General features: G+C 50.6%; 1 protein-coding gene across 3 annotated transcripts in view; it reads right to left on the bottom strand.

Moving 5' to 3' along the window:
* LRRC20 (leucine rich repeat containing 20) overlaps nt 1-19,207 on the bottom strand; it is a 78,240-nt gene that overhangs the window by 31,247 nt on the left and 27,786 nt on the right. For all 3 annotated transcript variants that reach the window (XM_046650399.1, XM_046650405.1, XM_046650410.1), the window contains exon 3: nt 18,357-18,506. In XM_046650399.1, the coding sequence (XP_046506355.1) occupies nt 18,357-18,506 (150 nt within the window). The remainder of the gene's footprint in view (nt 1-18,356; nt 18,507-19,207) is intronic.

Below are 19,207 nucleotides of genomic sequence, written 5' to 3'. Positions count from 1 at the left end.
GGGAGCAGATGTTTGGAGCACCAAGCAGCGGGAAGCTGATAAACATGGCCACAGCATCACTGACACACAGGGCGTGAGCTTGCAAGAGGTCTCATATGCTGGCTTGGTCCCTTCATACTACAGGGCCAGACCCCACAGCTCGGGGGCAACCAGGGTAACTGCTGTGGGGGGTGGGGAAGAGAATCTCCCATCTCTTGATTTTGTTACCTCCAATATTTGATGTGTTCAGAATTATTAAAAAAAAAAAAAGACAGGCTTTTATCAAACCATCTTGGGCCTGAGTCTAATTATAACCACAAAGTGGCTCAGAATTGCAAGAAGCATCCACCCCTAGAGGCAGCTTCTGATAGCCTTTTGGGAGCTTGCCTCTGTGTGCAGGGCCGTGGGGCCACAGAAGCTGACAGAAGGTCACTCTCTGGAGGTCTCGGAGGCCTCACCCTGCACCCTGCCCCAGCTGGCAGCCTGCTCCCACCATGGAGGACCCCAAGGGACTGTCCCTGACTGGCGGGAGCCTTGCTTGCCCCGCCACTATACTCAGGGTAGGAACGTCCTACCGCCAGTCAGCCTGCAGATGGTGGAGACAGGCCGATCTAGTCTGGGACACTGAGAGCTGAGAAGGTTCTGCCCAGTGCCCCGGAGACGAAAACCAGGGGTCACGACCAGTTTAGGAAGCCCCCAGGATCCCTCACTCCAGCTCAGGGTAACACGTTTGAGGTCTTTCCTGAGGCTGGTTTAGGGACCGGGGCATCCTTAAACAGAAGTACCCAGAATGACCAGAGAGGCTTTCTTTCTGCAGCTCAAACAGGCTTGCCTCGCAGGCTGCTAGGCACTCACTGCTCATGTCCAAGTTCAGGGGACATCATGCTGAGGGTAGGAGCGAAACTGAGGGTGAAGGAATTAATATTTCCCTGAATTAACAGCTGCATGCAAAAGAATGAAAGTAGACCAGTATCTTCCTCCATACACAAAAACAGACTCAAAATGGACCAAAGACTTGAAGGTAAGACCTGAAATCATAAAACTTCTGGAAGAAAATGTAGGTAGTACACTCTTTGACATCAAACTTAAAAGGATCTTTTCAAATACCATGTCTACTTGGACAAGGGAAACAAAAGAAAAAATCAACTAGGAACTTTATCAGACTAAAGAGCTTCTGGAAGGCAAAGGAAGCCAGGATAGAAACAAAAAACCAACCCGCCAACTGGGAGAAAATATTTACAAATCATATATCCAACAAGGGGTCAATCGCCAAAATATATTGCAAAGCACTGAGCAAGGAGAATGGGCAGCTCACACTGTAATCCCAAACTCCCCAAAAAGCTACAAGCAAGTGTTTTTATTTGGGGTTTTAGGTAGGGGAGGGGGAGCATGTGGCCCTGGGGGCTGAAGCTCTAAGAGTTGTCCTCACAGGTGTGCCTGTCTGTTCTATGTGTTGCACGCCGTGTGTCGTAGTTTTGATTTGCAATAAAATTCTTACCTTCTTCCACTACGCCCGGTGTCAGAGATTGGCTTGCTGCGTGATGGGTGAGCAAACTCACTTTAGGTTTGATATCAGGAGCAGGTGTATGGGTGGCCCTCTGCCTGGCTCCAAAGACCCATAGATAAAGCCCAGGCTGAAGAGGCACCTCTCCCTCCACTGTGGGTACCCAGGTCCTGCTGGGCCAGGGAGAGCAAAGCAGCCCCCAGGAAGAGAGGGCAGGGGCCCAAGAAAGAGAAAATGGGGAACTAGGCAGAACTGGTCCTGTGGGGTGTGAGAACCTCAGGCAGGCGGGCAGGCAGGGTTGGCATGTCTAACAAAGAGGACAGCAGCGCCCTGGGAAGCCCTGGGCCAGGTCCAGGAATTGGAACAGGTCAGGGTTCAGCTCTAAGGGAGAAGACTGAAGCCACATTACCAAACCGGGACCCAAAGCCAGACCAGGAGCCCCTCAGGGGCTAGGACCAGTGCGGTTCATCCTTGTCTCCTGTGCACCCAGCATAAGGCCTGCCAAGAGGGTGCTCAGGAAAGGTTTGCCAAATGAACAAATGAACAAATGGAGGGATAAATGGACTTTGACAGCTGACTTGACCACAAATTCCCCAAATTCTTCCTGCTGCTCCCAGGCCTGGCACAGGGCGCTTACCCTGTAGCACAGGGTGTATGTGTGTGTGTGTGTCCATCTGTCCAGTTGAGGGAGGAGGTTACCCCACGCACCTTGGCTCTACACCTGCCCACTCTCCAGGAGCAGCCAGGGTCCTGAGCAGTGGCCAAGTCTTTGCCTCAGTTACAGCACTCCCTACCCCCATCTCCTTGCCTTTGTGCCACTGGTAGAAGGTTGCCAGATAAAATGCAGGACACAATTTTGAATTTCAAATAAACTAATTTTTCTTTAGTATAAGTACATTTCAAATACTACATGGGACATACTTATACTAAAAAAGTATTCATTGTTTATCTAAAATTCAAATTTAACTGGGCATCCTGTATTTTATTTGCTAAATCTAGGAACCCAATGCTGGGGCCTGAACTCAGAGCCACCTGCTTGGCACTGCCCAGCTGGTTCTGCCTTCTCTGGCCATTCCAAGATCACCCACAACCAGTCTCTCCTGAAAAAAATAAACACTATTACCAAGCACCTTTTAGGGGCTGGTACTGTGCTAATTGCTTTCCCTGTATGGTCTCCTTTAAGTCTCATGACCACCCCACAAGGTGGGCATTAGCGTCACCCCCATGTTGCAGATAAGATGACTGAGGCTTGGACATTCAGTACTTAAGGCCAAATCCTACAGCTCATAAATGGCAGAGCTAGGGTCTGAACCCAGGTCCCCTGCCTCTTAAGACCACATGCAGCCGAACTGCACCTTTTCCCATCTCCTAAGTCACAGCAAGGCCGGGGGAGGAATGAGGGGACCGGAAAAGAGGGAGAAGAGGCCCGGCCATTTGGGAGCTCTCCTCCCCTGCAGCCACGGCTTCTCCTCATGCAGACTTGGAAAGCTGCCCGCCCCAACCCAGTGGCCTCTCTTCTGAGCTCCCGGCTTGCTAGCAAGGGCTGGAAGAGGGGATGGTGATAGAGGTGGGTGGGCTGGGGTAAGATGAGCGCTTGGGTTGTGGACCTGCTGAGTTTTCCATCTCAGGGTCCATCCATGTTGTACAAATGGCAAGATTTCACTCTTTTTTTATGGCTGAGTAGTATTCTATATATGTGTTGTGTGTGTATATATCTCACATCTTCTTTATCCATTCATCCATCGATGGGCACTTAGGCTGTTTCCCTATCTTGGCTATTGTAAATAATACTGCAATGAACATAGGGAGGTGTATATCTTTTAAGATTAATGTTTTCATTTTCTTGGGATAAATACTCAGAAGTGGAATTGCTGGATCATACGGTACTTCTATTTTTAATTTCTTGAGGAACCTCCATACTGTTTTCCATAGTGGCTGTACCAGTTTACATTCCCACCAACAGTGCACAAGGATTCCCTTTTCTCCACATGCTCACCAACACTTGTTCTCTCTTGTCTTTTTGATAACAGATGTTCTAACAGGTGTGAGGTGACAGCTCACTGTGGTTTTGATTTGCATTTCCCTGATGATTAGTGACGTTAAGCATTGTTTCGTGTACTTCTTGGCCACCTGTATGTCTTCTCTAGAAAAATGTCTATTTAGATCCTCTACCCATTGTTTAATTGGATTATTTGGTGCTTTGTCATTGAGTTGTGTGAGTTCTTTATATATTTTGGATATTAACCCCTTAAAGGATAGATATTCCATTCAGTAGGTTGCCTTTTCATTTTGTTGATGGTTTCCTTTGCTGTGCAGAAGCTTTTCAGTTTGATGTAGTCCCATTTATTCATTTTCGCTTTTGTTGCCTTTGCTTTTAGAGTCAGATCCATAAATTCATCACCAAGACCTACATCAAGGAGCTTACCACCTATATTTTCTTCTGGGAATTTTATGGTTTCAGGTCTTACATTCAATTCTTTAATCCATTTTGAGTTAAATTTTGTGTATGGTGTAAGATAGTGGTCGAGTTCGTTCTTTTTCATGTGGGTGTCTGGTTTTCCCAACACCATTCATTGAAGAGACTGTCCTTTCCCCATTGTCTGTTCCTGCCTCCTATGTTGTAAAGTAATCTACGTCTCTATCCTGCTCCAGCCATGACTCAAGGCTCTGCAAATCTCCTGTGCTCACATGCTGCTAGAACGAACGTCGTGCCCAGGCCTTTGCACAGTCACACCCACTCCTCCTAGGGCTAGGGGAGAGGGAGGAGGGCAGGGACCCTCTCTGCCCAGAGCGCTCACTACCTGTTCCTGGGCCTGGGCCTGAGCCTGGACCTACTAAACAGTGGTCACAGGTTCAGCAGATGAAAAGACATGCCCCTCCCTAATCAAATCCCTGCTCTGTCTCCAGGTCCTGGGCGCCCGGGGCAGCCCACCATGCTTCTATGATCTGGGTTTTCTTGACTGAATGATTTATGTCCTTTCTCTTTCCTACACCTAAGGAAAGGAAGGAGTTAAATATTTATTGAGCACCTACTGTATGCCAAGTGCTATACACATATCATCTCCTTTAATTTTCATAGCAACTCAGAGGTAAGATTTTATTATCTCTTTTTTTAGAGATGAAAAAACTGAGGGCTCAGAGATGTTACATGATTTGCCCAGCACCACACCGGTAGTATTGGTGGGGCAGCTGAAATCTTATACCGGACCTGTCTGGCTCCAAAGACACTGGGCTGCCTCCAAAGGGGTGGGCAAAGGGCTTTATGAACAGGGTTGATTGGAGAGAATGATGGCCCTGAAACTGGAGAAGCTTACAGCCAGATAGACCCCGGGAGACTTACCCTTCCAAACTTTACAAACCAGTGTCAACTCCCTACATTCTGCCGCCCAGGGGTCAGAAGGCCAAGACTGCTGCCTCACCGGCTCGGCTAATTACAAAGCACAGCCAAACAAGGCACCCCTGCCTCCAGAAACGTCTGCTCTGAACCGCAGATCACGGTTCACCTCGACTTAATCCTGAGGCTCACTCACTAAAGCAGGTGTTGAATGAATCCCATTTTACACATCAAGACGTGGGAACCGGCAGGGCCAGGGTCTGACCTCAGGCCAGTCTGGCTCCAGGGTCCATGCTTTTAGCCACTCCCCTTACTGACTCCCAGCACCCTGACATGAATAACGTTTGCAGCTGGTTTATCTTGGAGAAGCCTCAGAAATGCACACTGCTTAAAATGAGAGGTTGTTGCTGAAATCTGTTATCACCAAGGGAGATATTTCTTATCACTGTTTTACCATTTTTCCCACTCTGGGCATAGACCCCCTGGGCCTTGTTTGTGCTGGAGCCGTTTTCTCGACAGAAGTCCTGGTCCAGTCCTCCATCACTCCAGAAGGTAGCAGGCAGCCTGGCATTCAGGCACGTGAACAACGCTGATAACGACCACAGAAAGCCAATGCTATCCCCACTGGAAACACAAGATTTTGCTGTTTTAAGCCACTGAGATTTGGGATTATTTATTCCTGATGCAAAATTGGCCTATCCTGACTGATACAGTTTGTTTAACTTTAAATGCATTTCCCGTTTATAAAGCAGTGCATGCTCACTGTAAAAATACTGTCATCACAAAAATACGGAACACAGAAAAATGGAAATCCCATGTATTTCCACCCCTAGAGAGGACCGATGTTGTTTGGTATGCATTCTTCCATATTTTTCTATGTACACACTAATAGATGGCTAGATAGATATTGTTTTAAGAAAAACAAAAATGGAATCACGCACTATATCCTCTTTTGAGACCTGCTTTATCACTCAGTAGAGCTTAGGCAGCTTTCCAAGTCCTTGCTCGGTGGATCCCTCTCTGCAGATCATTGCTCTGAAGATTAAGAGACTTGTGGATACAAAATCACCCCCCCACCCCAGCTCAGCTCTACAGCCCCCGGGAAGGCTGCTCTCTGACGTCCAGCCTGTCTGGTGGCAGGCTCTAAGGAAAGGCTCAGCTGAAGGAGGAGGGGCTGCATCCGCCTGAAAGGTGGCCTCTCGCCAGCTCAGAAGCTTTCCTGAAAAGCAGACGGCCGAGAGGGAGTGGCAGCTGGGCAGGCAGGGCTCGCATCCTTGGCATTCAGCCGTGTAAGCTGCATGGGAGTAATCACAGGGGCTGTGCTGAAATTGGGAAGGAAGGGGAGCCTTTCCATTGCTAAGCTTCAAAGGGGCCCAGACCCACTCTGGAGGGGCAAGGCCGGCCCGCTCCAGTGAGTCAGGCTCCTGCCGCAGTGCAGAAAGTGCTGGAGGGCTGGGCTGGAGCAGGGGGAGGGTTTCCAGGAAAGAGGTCTTCTGCCGGTTATCAAAGGTTTAGCTCACTGGGCATGGAGATTACAACAAAGACCAACAATGATGGCTAACATCTGTTGAGGCCTACTATGTTCCAGGTACTCTAGTAGTACACACGCAATCATCATTTTAATTTTATTATAACCATTACCCGCAATTTACAGAGAGATGAAATAACTTGTCCAAGTCCACACAAACCCCAGTCTCTCCCCCAGATACCTGACTTTCCTCTCCCAACCCCCAAACCAGGATGGAGCCCCAGCCAGACTCCCCAAGAGAAGTGGGCCATTCCGCACCCAGCTCTTGTGCTGCCACATCCCTGGTCCCTGCAGCACCTGTGCTCAGGGCAGGTTCTCAGCCAATCCCCGCCTGTTTAGGGGAGGGGTCAGGTGTCCTTGGGCCCATCCTCTCTCCGGATGGCCTCACGAGAAGGACTCCCCTGCCCCTTTACAGCAGGGCTGTGAAGATGGGTTGAGAGTGCTGTGAAAGGCACGGTGTGCTGCACAACACAGATATTTACCAAGCTCCTACTATATACTCAGCCCTGTACACGCACACAAAAAGGATAATCTCTGGAAAGTAAAAGCAGTCCATACATAGAACTATTTCTGTTAGAGAGGGACAGGACCCAGGAGACTTAATTCTTGGATTGTAAAGCCTTTTGTGGAAATAAAAGTGAAAGCTAACATTAAATGCAAGAATCAAAAGGGGAAATAAAAGAGAAAGTGGATGCCGCTGGGACACAGGGCTTACAGGAAAGTCAGTCACAGTGATACCAAAACAGCCCCCACTCGCTCACCCACACACAACACCCAGCAGCACCGTGTGACCCTGGGGCGATCAGGTGCAACTCTAGACCCTCCCTCAACAAGCCCGCACAGCAGTGGGGGAGAAAGCAATGACAAGGACAACAAATCAACAGCATGATCTCAGATGGCTAGGAAGGCCTTTAAGGCCAGAGTGGAGGATGAGAAGGAACCCGTTGTGCAAAGAGCCCCAGGGAAAGCTATCAGGGCAATAGCAAGGACAAGTGCCCTAAGGCAGGAAAGAACTGGGCACATCCAGGAACAGAGAAGAGGTCAGCATGCCTGGAGCAGGGAGTGAGTGAGGGAAAGTTGTCGAGATGCGTCTGGAACCAGGTTATGCAAGACCTATGAGACAACAGTGGATCTACTCCAAGGGAGACAAGAAGCCAAGGAAAGCATTGGGAGGATGAGTGTGCACAACCTGCTAGGTTTTGAGTTGATCTTGTATCCTGGGAACTTGCTGAACTCATTTATTAGTTCCAGGAGGGTTTTTTGGCTTTGGTTTTTTTTTTGTAGATTCCTTAGGGTTTGCTATGTAGACAATCACGTCACCTGCAAATGGAGACAGTTTTATTTCTTCATTTCCAATGTACTTGCCTTTGATTTCTTTTTCTTGTCTCACTGCAGTGGTAAGAACTCTCAGGATGAGAGCAGACATCCTTACCTGTTCCCAGTCTCACGGGGAAAGCATCTCATCGTTAAGTCCGATGTTTGCTATGGGACTTTCATAGATGTTCCTTACCAAGTTGAGCTACTTCCTGGGTATTCCCAGTTTGCTGATTTTTTAATCATGGATGGGTGTTGGGGTTTGTCAACTGCTTTTTCTTTGTCAACAGGTATGACTGTATGATTCTTCTTCTTTTGCCTTTGATATGATAGATACACTGACTGATTTTCAAATGTTGAGCCAGATCTTGCACATTTGGAAAAACTGATAAATACCATTGGTCATGGCATATAATCCTTTTTATACATCGCTGGATTTGATTGTTAGTATTTTGCTGAGAATTTTTGTGTGAGAGATATTGGTCTGTATTTTTCTTTCCTTTTCTTTTCTTTTTGTACTGTCCTTCTCCAGATTTGAAACTGAAGTAACACTGGCTTTGTAGTATGGTTTAGAAAGTGTGTCCTTCTCTTCTATTTCTGGAAGAAACTACGTAAGATTCATGTTAATTCTCATTTAAAAGTTTGATACAATTCTCCAGTGAAATCATCTGGGCCTAGAAACTTCTTTTTTGGGATCTTTTTACTTAGGAATTCAATTTCTTTAATGGTTATAGGACTATTCAGATTGTCTATTTCATCTTGATTCGGTTTTGGTAGTTTGTGGTTTTCAAGGAACTGGCACATTTCTTCTAAGTTGTCAAATTTATGAGTGCAAAGTTGTTCATAATAGATGTGGTACGTTTTGAGTGGGAACCAAACCATGGAACTGCTTCCAGGCCCCCTTGCCACCGGGGGAGGGCAAAGAAAGCAGTTTCCCTGATATAGTCCCCATGCCTGTCAAAGGCCCAGCCTTGCCTAACTCCTGGGACTTTATGCCACCCCAACCTGGACACGTGAGGTTTCCTGTGCTGTTTCCACTTCAGAGGAAGAACAACAGTGTGGCCAACGGCCCAGCCACCTGATTGGCCGGTGTGCTGAGCTTCCAACTGAACATTGCCGCAGCCTCGTCCAGCTTTGCTCATCCCCACTGGGGCCACACACATTCTTTCTCATTGTTGATGTCCCAATAATGCCCAGGGCCTGCCGTCCTCTGTCTCGGATGGGGAGGGCTGAGGTCCTCTGGGCCCGGGGGCTGCATTAGGGGACTCCAGATGTTTCTTCCTGCGCTCTTACGCCAGGGTTCAGAGTCGAACAACCTGGGCTCCTCGGATGAACAGGGGCTCTGGAGAAGACCCTCTCCATCCCACTCCCAACACTGTCCCCAGCCTGAGAGCAGCCCATCATGACATTCCCTTACTTATTATCCCTACTGAACGGTGGTTTCCGGTGTCTGTTAAATGGACTGCTCCTTCCTCAAGTTCTTCTTATTACTTCCGCATCATCCTTATCTTGGACAACTGCCAAGGCTGACTCAGAGGCCTCAGACTGACTCCAGTGGAGACAGAAGGCCTGCTGGTTCCATTAAGGGACAGATGAGGCTGGCCTGCAATAATTGTGTAGCCAGGCAGCGAGGAATGTGTCAGCACCAAAAATACCTGCCCACTGAGGACCAGTCAGCATCTTGGCTGCAACCTGCATCAATGAGCAATCACGTTCCCCCCTGCAGGGCAATGTGTCCTTCAAATGGGCCATGATCAGCACAGAGACAGCCGCTGCCCGCAGGGGACAAAGGGTGAGGAGACAGGAGTGAAGTTTCCAAAAGCCACATCCACTCCTTGGGCCAACAGAGGGAAGGGGTCAGATACTCTTCTGGCTGGGGCTGGGAAGTGCACTGCTAACCATTGTGTCGCCCTGTGAAGAACGAGGCAGCTCTTGTATTGACATGGACCGATTCCTAAAATATATTACGAAGTAAGAAAGGCAAGTTGCCAAACAGTGCCTCCATTCTGCTCTCATCAGTAGTTTATAAAAGAGCTCTGGAGCTGGACCCACAGTCCCAACCCCTTCTTTCTCACTGTGTGACCCAGGCAAGTTACTTATGTGCTCTCTGCCTCAGTTTCCTCATCTAAAACAAAGAGAAAACAGTACTGACCATACAGAGTTGTAAAGATTTAAATAATTTTATACTTGCAAAGTGCTTACAACAGTGCCTGCCTATGGTATCCTGTAAACGCTAACAAGATTAAATACACTGATGCCCACATTGGCACAGGACATCTCCAGAACTGGTAATGGTAGTTGCCTCTGGGCGGGGGACTTGGATTATCTGGGGGCAGGAGTAAGAAGGAGCCTTATTCCCCCACTACCCTTTCCAACCCTTGGAATACCGTACTGTATGCATCTATTGCTTATTCAACAACACCAACGGGAACTGTTTCACATGAAGCCTTAGAGCTTTATAACAACCAGAGAAATGCACAGGAGGTGGGTAAGAAGGGTGGGGGGGATGGAAACTCTTTTAAATCTCAAAGCCAAGAGCAAAGGAGGTCTGCGCTTAGAGCCCCAGCAAGGCAATGAAGGGAAACTGCAAAGTCCCATGTCACAGAGGGTGGGAATGCTAGCTGGGCTCCAGAGGACTGAGGCACGAGTTTATGTAGCTGCAAACAATGTCCAGTGTTCCAGGTGTGCGTGGGTAGAGGGCAGCTGGGGTCCGCTGACTTCGGGGGTTGTCTTCTCCTGTTTGTGAGGCAGGAATACGTCTCCAGACTGCCCCCAACTCCCCTCCAAAGGGAATTTATTCTATTTACTCCTGTCACTTTCCAAAAAAAGGATATAGTTTGGTTATAAGGATACATAAAGATAAATTAATAGCATATGAGATTTCTATAGTTCCCATGAAGTAATATCATTATGTCCACTCTAGGATGAGAAGGTAGAAGCTTAGAGTGGCCCAATAATTATTCAAATCCTACCATGGATTTGAACGAAACACACCAAGAATAATTTTGAACTCCCCCAGAATCTAGACTCTGTGCTCCAGGAGGGGCTGGAGGCTGGAGGAGCTGAGGAAAGTGGGCAGTGTGGTTCCCTGGGAAGCCTTCCCCTCTGGGGCGCAGCCCTGGCTCCACAGTGAAGTAGGGTGGGAGGACAGGAAAAGCAAGCAAGATGGGGATACCAAGGCAGGAAGTCCCCAATCCTTCTGGTGTGTATTAGTTTCCTCTCGCTGCTGTAAAAAATCACAACTTAGTGGCTTAAAAGTGTATTTATCATCTTACAGTTCTGGAGGTCAGAAGATCATAATGGGTCTTAGAGGACTAAAATAAGGTTGTCAGTAGGGCTGGGTACCTTCCGGAGGTTCTAGGGGAGAATGCGTTCCTTGATTTTCCAGTTTCTAGAAGTTTGTGGCCGCATCACGCCAATCTCTGCTTCTACTGTCGCACGTCCTTCTCTGACTCTGGCCCTCCCACCTCTGCCTCTATAAAGACCCTTGTGATTACATCCAAGGGCCCCACCAGTTAATCCAGGGTACCTCCCCATCTCAAGGTCCTTAACTTAATCACATCTGCAAAGTCTCTTTTGCCATGCAAGGTAAGATAGTCACAGGTTCCAAGAACTAGGACGTGGACATCTCTGGTGGGTCATTATTCTGCTGACCGTGTGGTGGGAAGTCATTCATTCACCTACTAGATACTCATTTTTGAACACCAAGTTCTATGTGCCAGGTACTGTGATGGACAGTGCTGGGGGTGCAGCTACTTCCAGGACTGTAAGAGGGTTAACTCATTTAATCTTCACAAGAGCCCCAAGAGATAGAGACTATTATCATTATTATTCCATTGTACCAAGAGGGAAACTGAGGCACAGAGCAGTTAAACAAACTGCTCATGGTTACAGAGCTAATAAGTCGCAGAGAGCATCAGTCAGGGCCCCAACCAGAATCAGATGGTACACTCAAAGTAGGATGATTCAAGACGTGGGAGGCTCCAGGGGAACCTCCAGGGATTGTGCAGTAACCCAGGCCTAGGGGCAGAGAGCCGTTACTACCCAGAGGAAACCTGGAAGGAGGGAGTCGTGTAGTGGCTGTCTTGAGAGACAGGACCTCTGGACAGGGGCACAGCCAGCCAAAGGTGGACCTCCCAGGGAGGTGGCCGGGGGAACAAATTCACGGATCTTATCTCCTCTCTTCCTCCAATCTCCTGCAGGGGCCCCCCATTGGCTGCACCCCACTACAGCCAGAGGGTGAGAGAGGGCTAGGATCAGCACAGAGAGTGGATCCAGAGGGCAAACAGAAGACATCACACCCCAGAACTGGGCTCGAACTCAGCATCTGTGATTTGAACACCAAACAGCCCAGCCTCTCATCTTGTGGGTCCTGACCCACCCATAGGGCAGGCTGCTCCTCATCTCCTGTTGGGTCCCAGGCTCAGGGTGACACAAGTGCTTGATGACTTCATAGTGTGTACCAACAGCTTAAAATGCTCACCTGCTGGCCTTGATAATCTTATCTCTGCGAATCTATCCTAAGGATGCTGAAGCCCATGACATTTGGGTTCCTTTACTTCTCTGCTGAGGAAAGCCGACCCACTGCCTATATGCATGCAGGCAGGGATCATAAACAGCTTGGCCTTTGCCCCACTGAGCTCAGCCAGGTAACCCCAGGGGACAGACACCCTTGAGGACTGATGGCAAACACTCATGCAGAAGTCCACAACCTTATCATTGTCTCTCTTGATCCAAGAGCTGCCCCTTATGAGTAACTCAGGTGAGACGGACCCTCCCAGACCCTGCTATTCCAATGGTGGGCTGTGCAGAGGGAACTAGAAAATGTGCGCCCAACAGAGTAGATCTGCCTGATCCCAGACTAAAACCAAGACATCAGCATCCATCTGACCTCTGCCAAGCTTCAATGTCTGCCCCACTTTCCCAGCACAGTTCTGGATCCCCTCTTCTCTCCCCCTCCATCCACTAAGTGGCATCAGCTAGAGAAAAGTAAACTCAGTGGGCTAAGCCCAAGTGGGAAGTGGGAGAAGAACATCATGGCTATGACCCACCTTCTCCCACTGCGGTGGGGTCACCTGCCCCAGCTCCTTCCTGATGCACTTTCCAAGGATGGTTCCCCAGCTCTGTGGCTCTGGATCATTATCACACCAATGACCCACAGTCCCACCTCTCCTCCCTTCTCTGATCACCAGGAAAGAAGCCCTCTGGGGCCCTGACATACAGTATCTACTGGCACACCCACTTCTGGCCCCCAAATACCTCCCAAGACTCCTGACCCATGGACAGCGCAGCTCGGATGGTGTGACCTGAGGAGTAGAGGGACGAGCCCTGTCTTCTTTCACCCTCCTCTGTCTGCAGGAACCCAGCTCTTCAAACCAGCTTCTCCTTTCCCTCCGCCGGCATCCACCCCAGGCACTGGCACATGGGCCCTGGGAGCCCAAGTCCATCCCTGGTGAGCAGAGGAAATGATGGGGCCCCTCTGGCACCAGCGGCTTGCCAAGGTCAAAGGAAAGCCCCAGGGCTTCCCCCAACTGTCTTGAGCTTCCTGATGGCTCAGGTAATGAGGAAAATTACCCCGTTTTCTCTGGCAGCAAACAAGGGAGCTGCTGCCACCAGGAGCCACCTGTGGTGAGGACAACAGGCTACTTGGCAGCAGCAGGAGTCCTGTGCAGACACCCTGCAGGGCTCGCTCTCCTGATATCACATGCGTGAAGCCCTTGGTTTTAAGGAAGGGACCCCAGCACTTCCTCCTGGGGTTCACGGTTCCCTGGCATCCCCTGGTCAGAGGGAGCTCAAAGAACACATGCTTGGGGAAACATTAGGAAGAGGAAAAGAAGCCTGTTACTGCTGAAAAATCGCAGCATGCAACGAGCTGCAAGTTAGCGAGGATGTCTCCACTCCACGCTGCCCAGGAGTCCCCCGGGTGACAGCTCCCCAACTCAACGCCTCTTCAGGAGCCCCTGGCACCCAGTTCTGTCAGGCCCAGCTCTGTCAGGCCCAGTTTTCTCCAGCTGCAGGGCCTCAGGCCAGCTAGCCTCCAGGGAGGCACCCAGCCAGCTGACCAAAACAGCGGGACTCCTGCCCACCCACGGCCACCAGGAAGCCCATCTCAGCCAGCCTGAACCCAGCCTCGCCCTGCGGCAGGCCATCCTGGTAAGGGGACCCTCCACTTTGGGGGTGGAAGGGTCCCAGGACCTCCCCAGGGAGCTGGATAAAGATAAGGCCTGGACTTGGCACTCAAGGTCCTGCCCATGAGACACCTACTGTTGGCCACGCTGCCGCCTCGCCCACCTTCCTGGCCTCGTGAATTGCCGCACGCTGCTTCTCCTGTCTGAGACACCTTTCTGCCTTTTCCACAGGCCTATCCCAACCTATTCTCCCAGGACTCTTCCCAAATGTTCCCGCTTGGGCAGATGTCACCCTTAGGCCAGCCCTGACGACACACCATATCCCTCTGCTCTGAAGTGTCAGTCTTGAACCATTTTTCTAGTCATTTCCGAAACACACCTCCCATCTTCCTGAAAGATGCCTTAGGGATTCCCCTTTTCCATCTGGTAAACTCCTACTCATCTGTCAAGGGCCCTCTCTAAGCCATTTCCTCCAGAGATTCTCTGCTTCCCCGCTGTTATGGGCTGAACTGTGTCCCCCCAAATTCTTACGTTGAAGCCCTAGTCCCCAGGACCTTGTACAGTGACTGTATTTGGAGATAAGGCCTTTAAAGGGGTCATTACATTAAAATGAGGCCCTCAGGGTGGCCTTAATCCAATCCAATTGGTGTCCTTACGTGAAAAGGAAATTAGGGCACAGGGAGACACCAGGATACAGAGGAGAGACCACGTGAGGACACAGTGAGGAGGTGTCTGCAACCCAAGGAGACACCACTCCTGCCGACACCTCAGTCGGACTTGCGGCCTCCAGAACCGTGAGCAATCAGCGTCTGTTGCTTACACCCGGGACGCAGTCCTTTGACATGGCAGCCGCAGCAAAGTCACCCGCCCCCCACCCAGAGCAGCACTGACCTCGGCCTCCTCGGCACGCCCAACGGACGAGGAGTGAATGCCTGCTCGCCAGCCGTCACCTTACAAGGGCTGTCTGCTTACACACCTGCCTCCCTTGAGGGACTGCGGGCTCCTCAAAGACCCGGTCTAGATCTGAGTTTTCTTATCCTTCCCAAATGTTGGGTGCTACGGGGATTAAACCAGATGACACGTGTAAAGCCCTCAGCTTAGAGCTAGGAGGGCTAAGCGCCCAGTGAACCTGGACTCATGTTATTACTCTCGTGTTCGAACACACGGCCGGGCCCAGAACAGGTGCTCAGGAGGCACTGCTGAACCGAGTTGAAAGGCAGGCTGTGAGAGACTGAACACACAGACAACGGCCAGACCAAATATAAAAACAGAACTCTGACCCACAGCCTGCAGCAACCTGCCCAGGAAACCAGCCCCTTCGCTACGGTAACCAGCCCCTCTACTACAGTAACCAGCCCCTTCACTACGGTAACCAGCCCCTCTGCTACGGTAACCAGCCCAGGAAGCTAGTATGCTGTGAGACTTGCAGGAAGTCAGGTTGCTATCTACCGACAATCCAGGAAGCCAAATAATACCTCTTGTAACAACCGGCCCCAGGTGGCCAGGACTGGATTACTAACTGACAGCTTCCCTACTTGCTGGCCCACCTCCAACTTAGAACCAATTGGGGAAAGCCAAATCTGCACGCCAACCCAGACATTGGGACCCACGCTCCACAAGGCCCACCTGTCCTTTGGGTGGATTCCATGGTGCCATTGGCCTTCTCAGGTCTGGCTTTTACCTTCCATAAAATGGGTGACGGATATCAAGGCAATGGAACCATCTAAGGATGACCCAACTCTGAGAAGGCCACCAGCCTAGCAGAAAACTGTCCCCAGGGCACCCAGGGGAAAGAACTTTGCAGGCAGGGAGTAAGCACATGGCTCTGTCCCCAGCACCAAGGCAGCCCAACTCCTCCACCAAGAGCTCAGAAGAGGATGCTGGCAGATGGTGCAGAGTCCAGACGGCCTATTCAAGCCTCCTCTTCACACATGAAAGGAGAGGAATTTTCTATTTGAAAGAAAAACCACAACAAAAGCTAGGCCCAGAGCCATCTCTGCGGGAGCCAGGTGCGTCTCTCAGCTCCAGCCCCTCCCTGCCCGGGGTCACCATCCCTCAATCGCTGCCACCTCTGTGAAATCCAATTACCGGGCACACTACGGCCGTCCCTTTGTAATTGGTGGCGGTGTGGGGGTGTCAGGAGCCAGCGGTGGCACAGGAGGGAGTTAAACTGCATCCCCCAACAGACTTCCGACTGGAAAGGTATTATGGTAAATATATTTCCAACGCTGAGGCACGAATGCACGGGGCTCTAGACCCATTTCTCCAGCACTTGTCACCATGCCCATGGAGAGGGCCAACTTACCCCACAAGGCGCTGGTAAATGTCAACTCCTTTGAAAGCCCTTGCCTCCACACCCACCCCACTGCCCACGCCACTCTCAGGAAGGATCAGTTCCTCTTCCCGGCAGCCCCAGGTTTTTCCACACCACTATCAGCACTCGGTGTTGTTGTCGAGTCTCTTCTGCATCCCTGGGCTCCTTCAGGGGGAGACCTGGCCTACTGGCCTTTGTTCCTCGGCCTCTGGACACAGGTCTGGAACACAGCAGGTACTCAAGGGAAGGGTGAATGAAGAAAAGCACAAATGCACTCTCCTTTTACCCAAAGGAAGCCCCACTGCCTGACTGTGCCCTTCCTGGAGGTCCCAGACAACCCCTACCACCTGTTTGTTATCTTTCTACCATCCTCTGAAAAGCAGACATCTCTAGGGGAACCTTGAGCTAACGCAGGTGGCCTGGAAAGGCAGTCCTGGCCTGCAAGGTGGGCGACCTGGATGTACTGCTTTGAGACGCCTGACAAGGCCCTTCTCTCCCTGACCTTCCCTCTCCATCCATGAAATGAGATGGCAGAGACAGCTCTAATAATTTATAGGAGATTGTCTCAGCTGGTGGTGCATGAGCTAAACCTAGCTTGCAAACGTGTTTTATCAGCTTCCATATTATGTAAAAATTGGTAAAACCCACATAAAAATCCATACTTCCAGCTTCTGTTGAATAAAACAATCAGAACAATCTCATGGCACACCTGGCAGAAGCTGAGCAGGGCACGCACTAGTTTGCCACAGTCCACACCACTCCCTCTCGTCATATGCCATGCCCCATCTGAGTCACTCACGACTTACATGCTAGTCTCCTAGGCATTTGCATTTATAGCCCCTGAACTATGGTCTCAACCTTGGCTGCCAACACTTTAGAATGACTGGTACAGGCTTTAACAGACGCCTAGGCCCAGGTCCATGCCCAGACACTCTAATTCAACTGGTTTTAGGGTAGAGCCAAGGCAACCATGTCTGTAGCAAAGCTCCTCAGATTATTCTAATTCAGCCAGGGCGAGAGCTGCTGGTCCAAAGGGCCTGCTGGCTGTGGGGCCCCATCTCACCATGTAAGCAGCAGCCACCAGCAAAGGAAGGACGAGAACGGCAGGCCTGGTTCGAAGTGCCCACAGATGCCTCTGGGGAGACAAACCTTGCCCTAGGAGCCCCTGCCCCCCAGTCAGAAGTACTTTAGCTTAGCCAGCACAAATGCAATGAGTTCCGGGAGCTTCACTCAGAAGTGTCGACACGGACCAATCCCTCCTCCTTCCCAGGCCCTGCCTGTAGCTCCCTTCTGAGCCACGTACAGGCTGCTTCCTGTCCTCGGACTGGGTTTGCCAATTCACGCCTCCCTCTCCGCTCTGGGCTCTGCCCAATGCCCAGAGCTCCTCTAGGGAGCCTAAAATCAGTTGTATGAGAGACGCTTGCTCAAGTCTCTCATGTTCCATCAGCATTTTATGTACTGGTTTCTCTAAACAGACCCTTAAGACCCTTTTCATGCTCCTATCAGATAAAGAATTCCAGAAGGCAGGAAACACTTCTCCTCTGCCTCTTGTGCCCCCACCCAGTTCTCCTGTCCCCGCATTTCACAAACACACACCAAGTGCCCAGGCTGCAGCTCTACCCCATGGGTCACCGGGCAGCTGTGGACTCTTGCAGAAGCATGGAGGGACTGCTCTGTGGAGGGAGGAGTGGGCATTGCAGGGGCTCTGCATCCTGCTCATCCATCCGGAGGAGCCATTTCAAAAGAACTACAATGTCCACCTGCTGGCCTCCTGCCCATCTCCCTGCCAGGCATCTTCGTCCGCTAGGTCTGTGTATGTCCAGCAGAGAAAACATCAACACCCCAGCACCTGTCACTCCCGAATTGAGAAAGCAGCACAAGAGAATAGTGCCAGATTGGGGTGGGGTGGGGGTGGTGGTCAGAAGGGAGCTCATTCAAGTCTATCAAGAAATAACTATTCCTGGGCCTCAAGACCACAAACACTCTGCTGGTCTGTTCAGAAAAAGAAAATCACTCCAGGACCCACGCCCCTGACCATTAGTCAATCTGATTTACAGCCAGCTAGAGGCAGGAGTGATGCTTAGAGATTTCCAGGCTGCAGAGAGGACACAGGTCCATCCTCAAAGCCTCCCCCTGGGAATGATGTCCCGGGTCTAGCCGAGTGGGGACTGGCCCTGGTGACATTCCCCAGATGGGGTTGGAGCCTGAAGGACGAGGGCTAGCCACGCCCTCCTGGCCTGACTGACCAGGCCTACCTCGGAGCTGACAGAATGTGGTCATGAACTTGCTGGTGAGGGACTTGAGCTCGTTGTTGGCCAGTGTGATGAGGTGGATCTGGTCGGTGACGTTCCGCAGGACCTTGTAGATGCCGATGGGGAAGGAAACCAGCTTACACTCGGCAAGATCTGCAGCCAAAGAACGAAGGCAGACTGGAGTTAGTGGCCGCAGCTGCCCAAGGACTTGCCCCAAACCACGTGGACCCTGGCCCTGTCTCCTCTCCCGGCCTCCTTGCTCTTCTGCCTGTCTCCCCTGCACCAGGCTCGAGACCCTGCCCTCTGCCTTCCAAGAGCCTTCCTCATCGCCATTAATCACACTTGTCCCTACCTCATACCTGAACCTCAGGGTTTATTCTAGCACCTTCTCTATTACCACAGCCTACCAGCCAGAATGCAGAAGGCACCACGATGCCCAGCATTCACAGCAGTGTCTGTGAGGGCTGCAGAATTCACTAGTCCCTCCAGAAGCATCAAAGTCTCCACAGTGGAGCTGAGCCTTGAGAGTATTTTACAAATAAGCTACTTCTTTGAAAACAGGCAATTCCCACAGACTTTGTGGTTTGACCTTCTTCTCAGTCCCGTCACTGTGAAAGCAAGCCTGCACCAGAGGCAGCAGGGAAGCTGCTGGAGAGAATAGTCTGGCAGTTCCTCAAGTGGTTAAACTTAGAGTTACCGTGTGGCTCAATAATTCCACTCCTAGGTACACATCTGAGGGAAATGAAACCATATGTCCACACAAAAACACATTACACGTGAATTCAGAGCAGCATTTTTCACAACAGCCAAAAAGTGTAAGCAACCCAAACATTCATCAACTGATGAATGGACAA

Source organism: Equus quagga, chromosome 2 (genome assembly GCF_021613505.1).
Source record: "Equus quagga isolate Etosha38 chromosome 2, UCLA_HA_Equagga_1.0, whole genome shotgun sequence".
In the NCBI taxonomy this organism is placed as follows: domain Eukaryota; kingdom Metazoa; phylum Chordata; class Mammalia; order Perissodactyla; family Equidae; genus Equus; species Equus quagga.
Note: the sequence above shows the minus strand (reverse complement) of the source record. Positions and strands in the feature narration are given on the sequence as shown.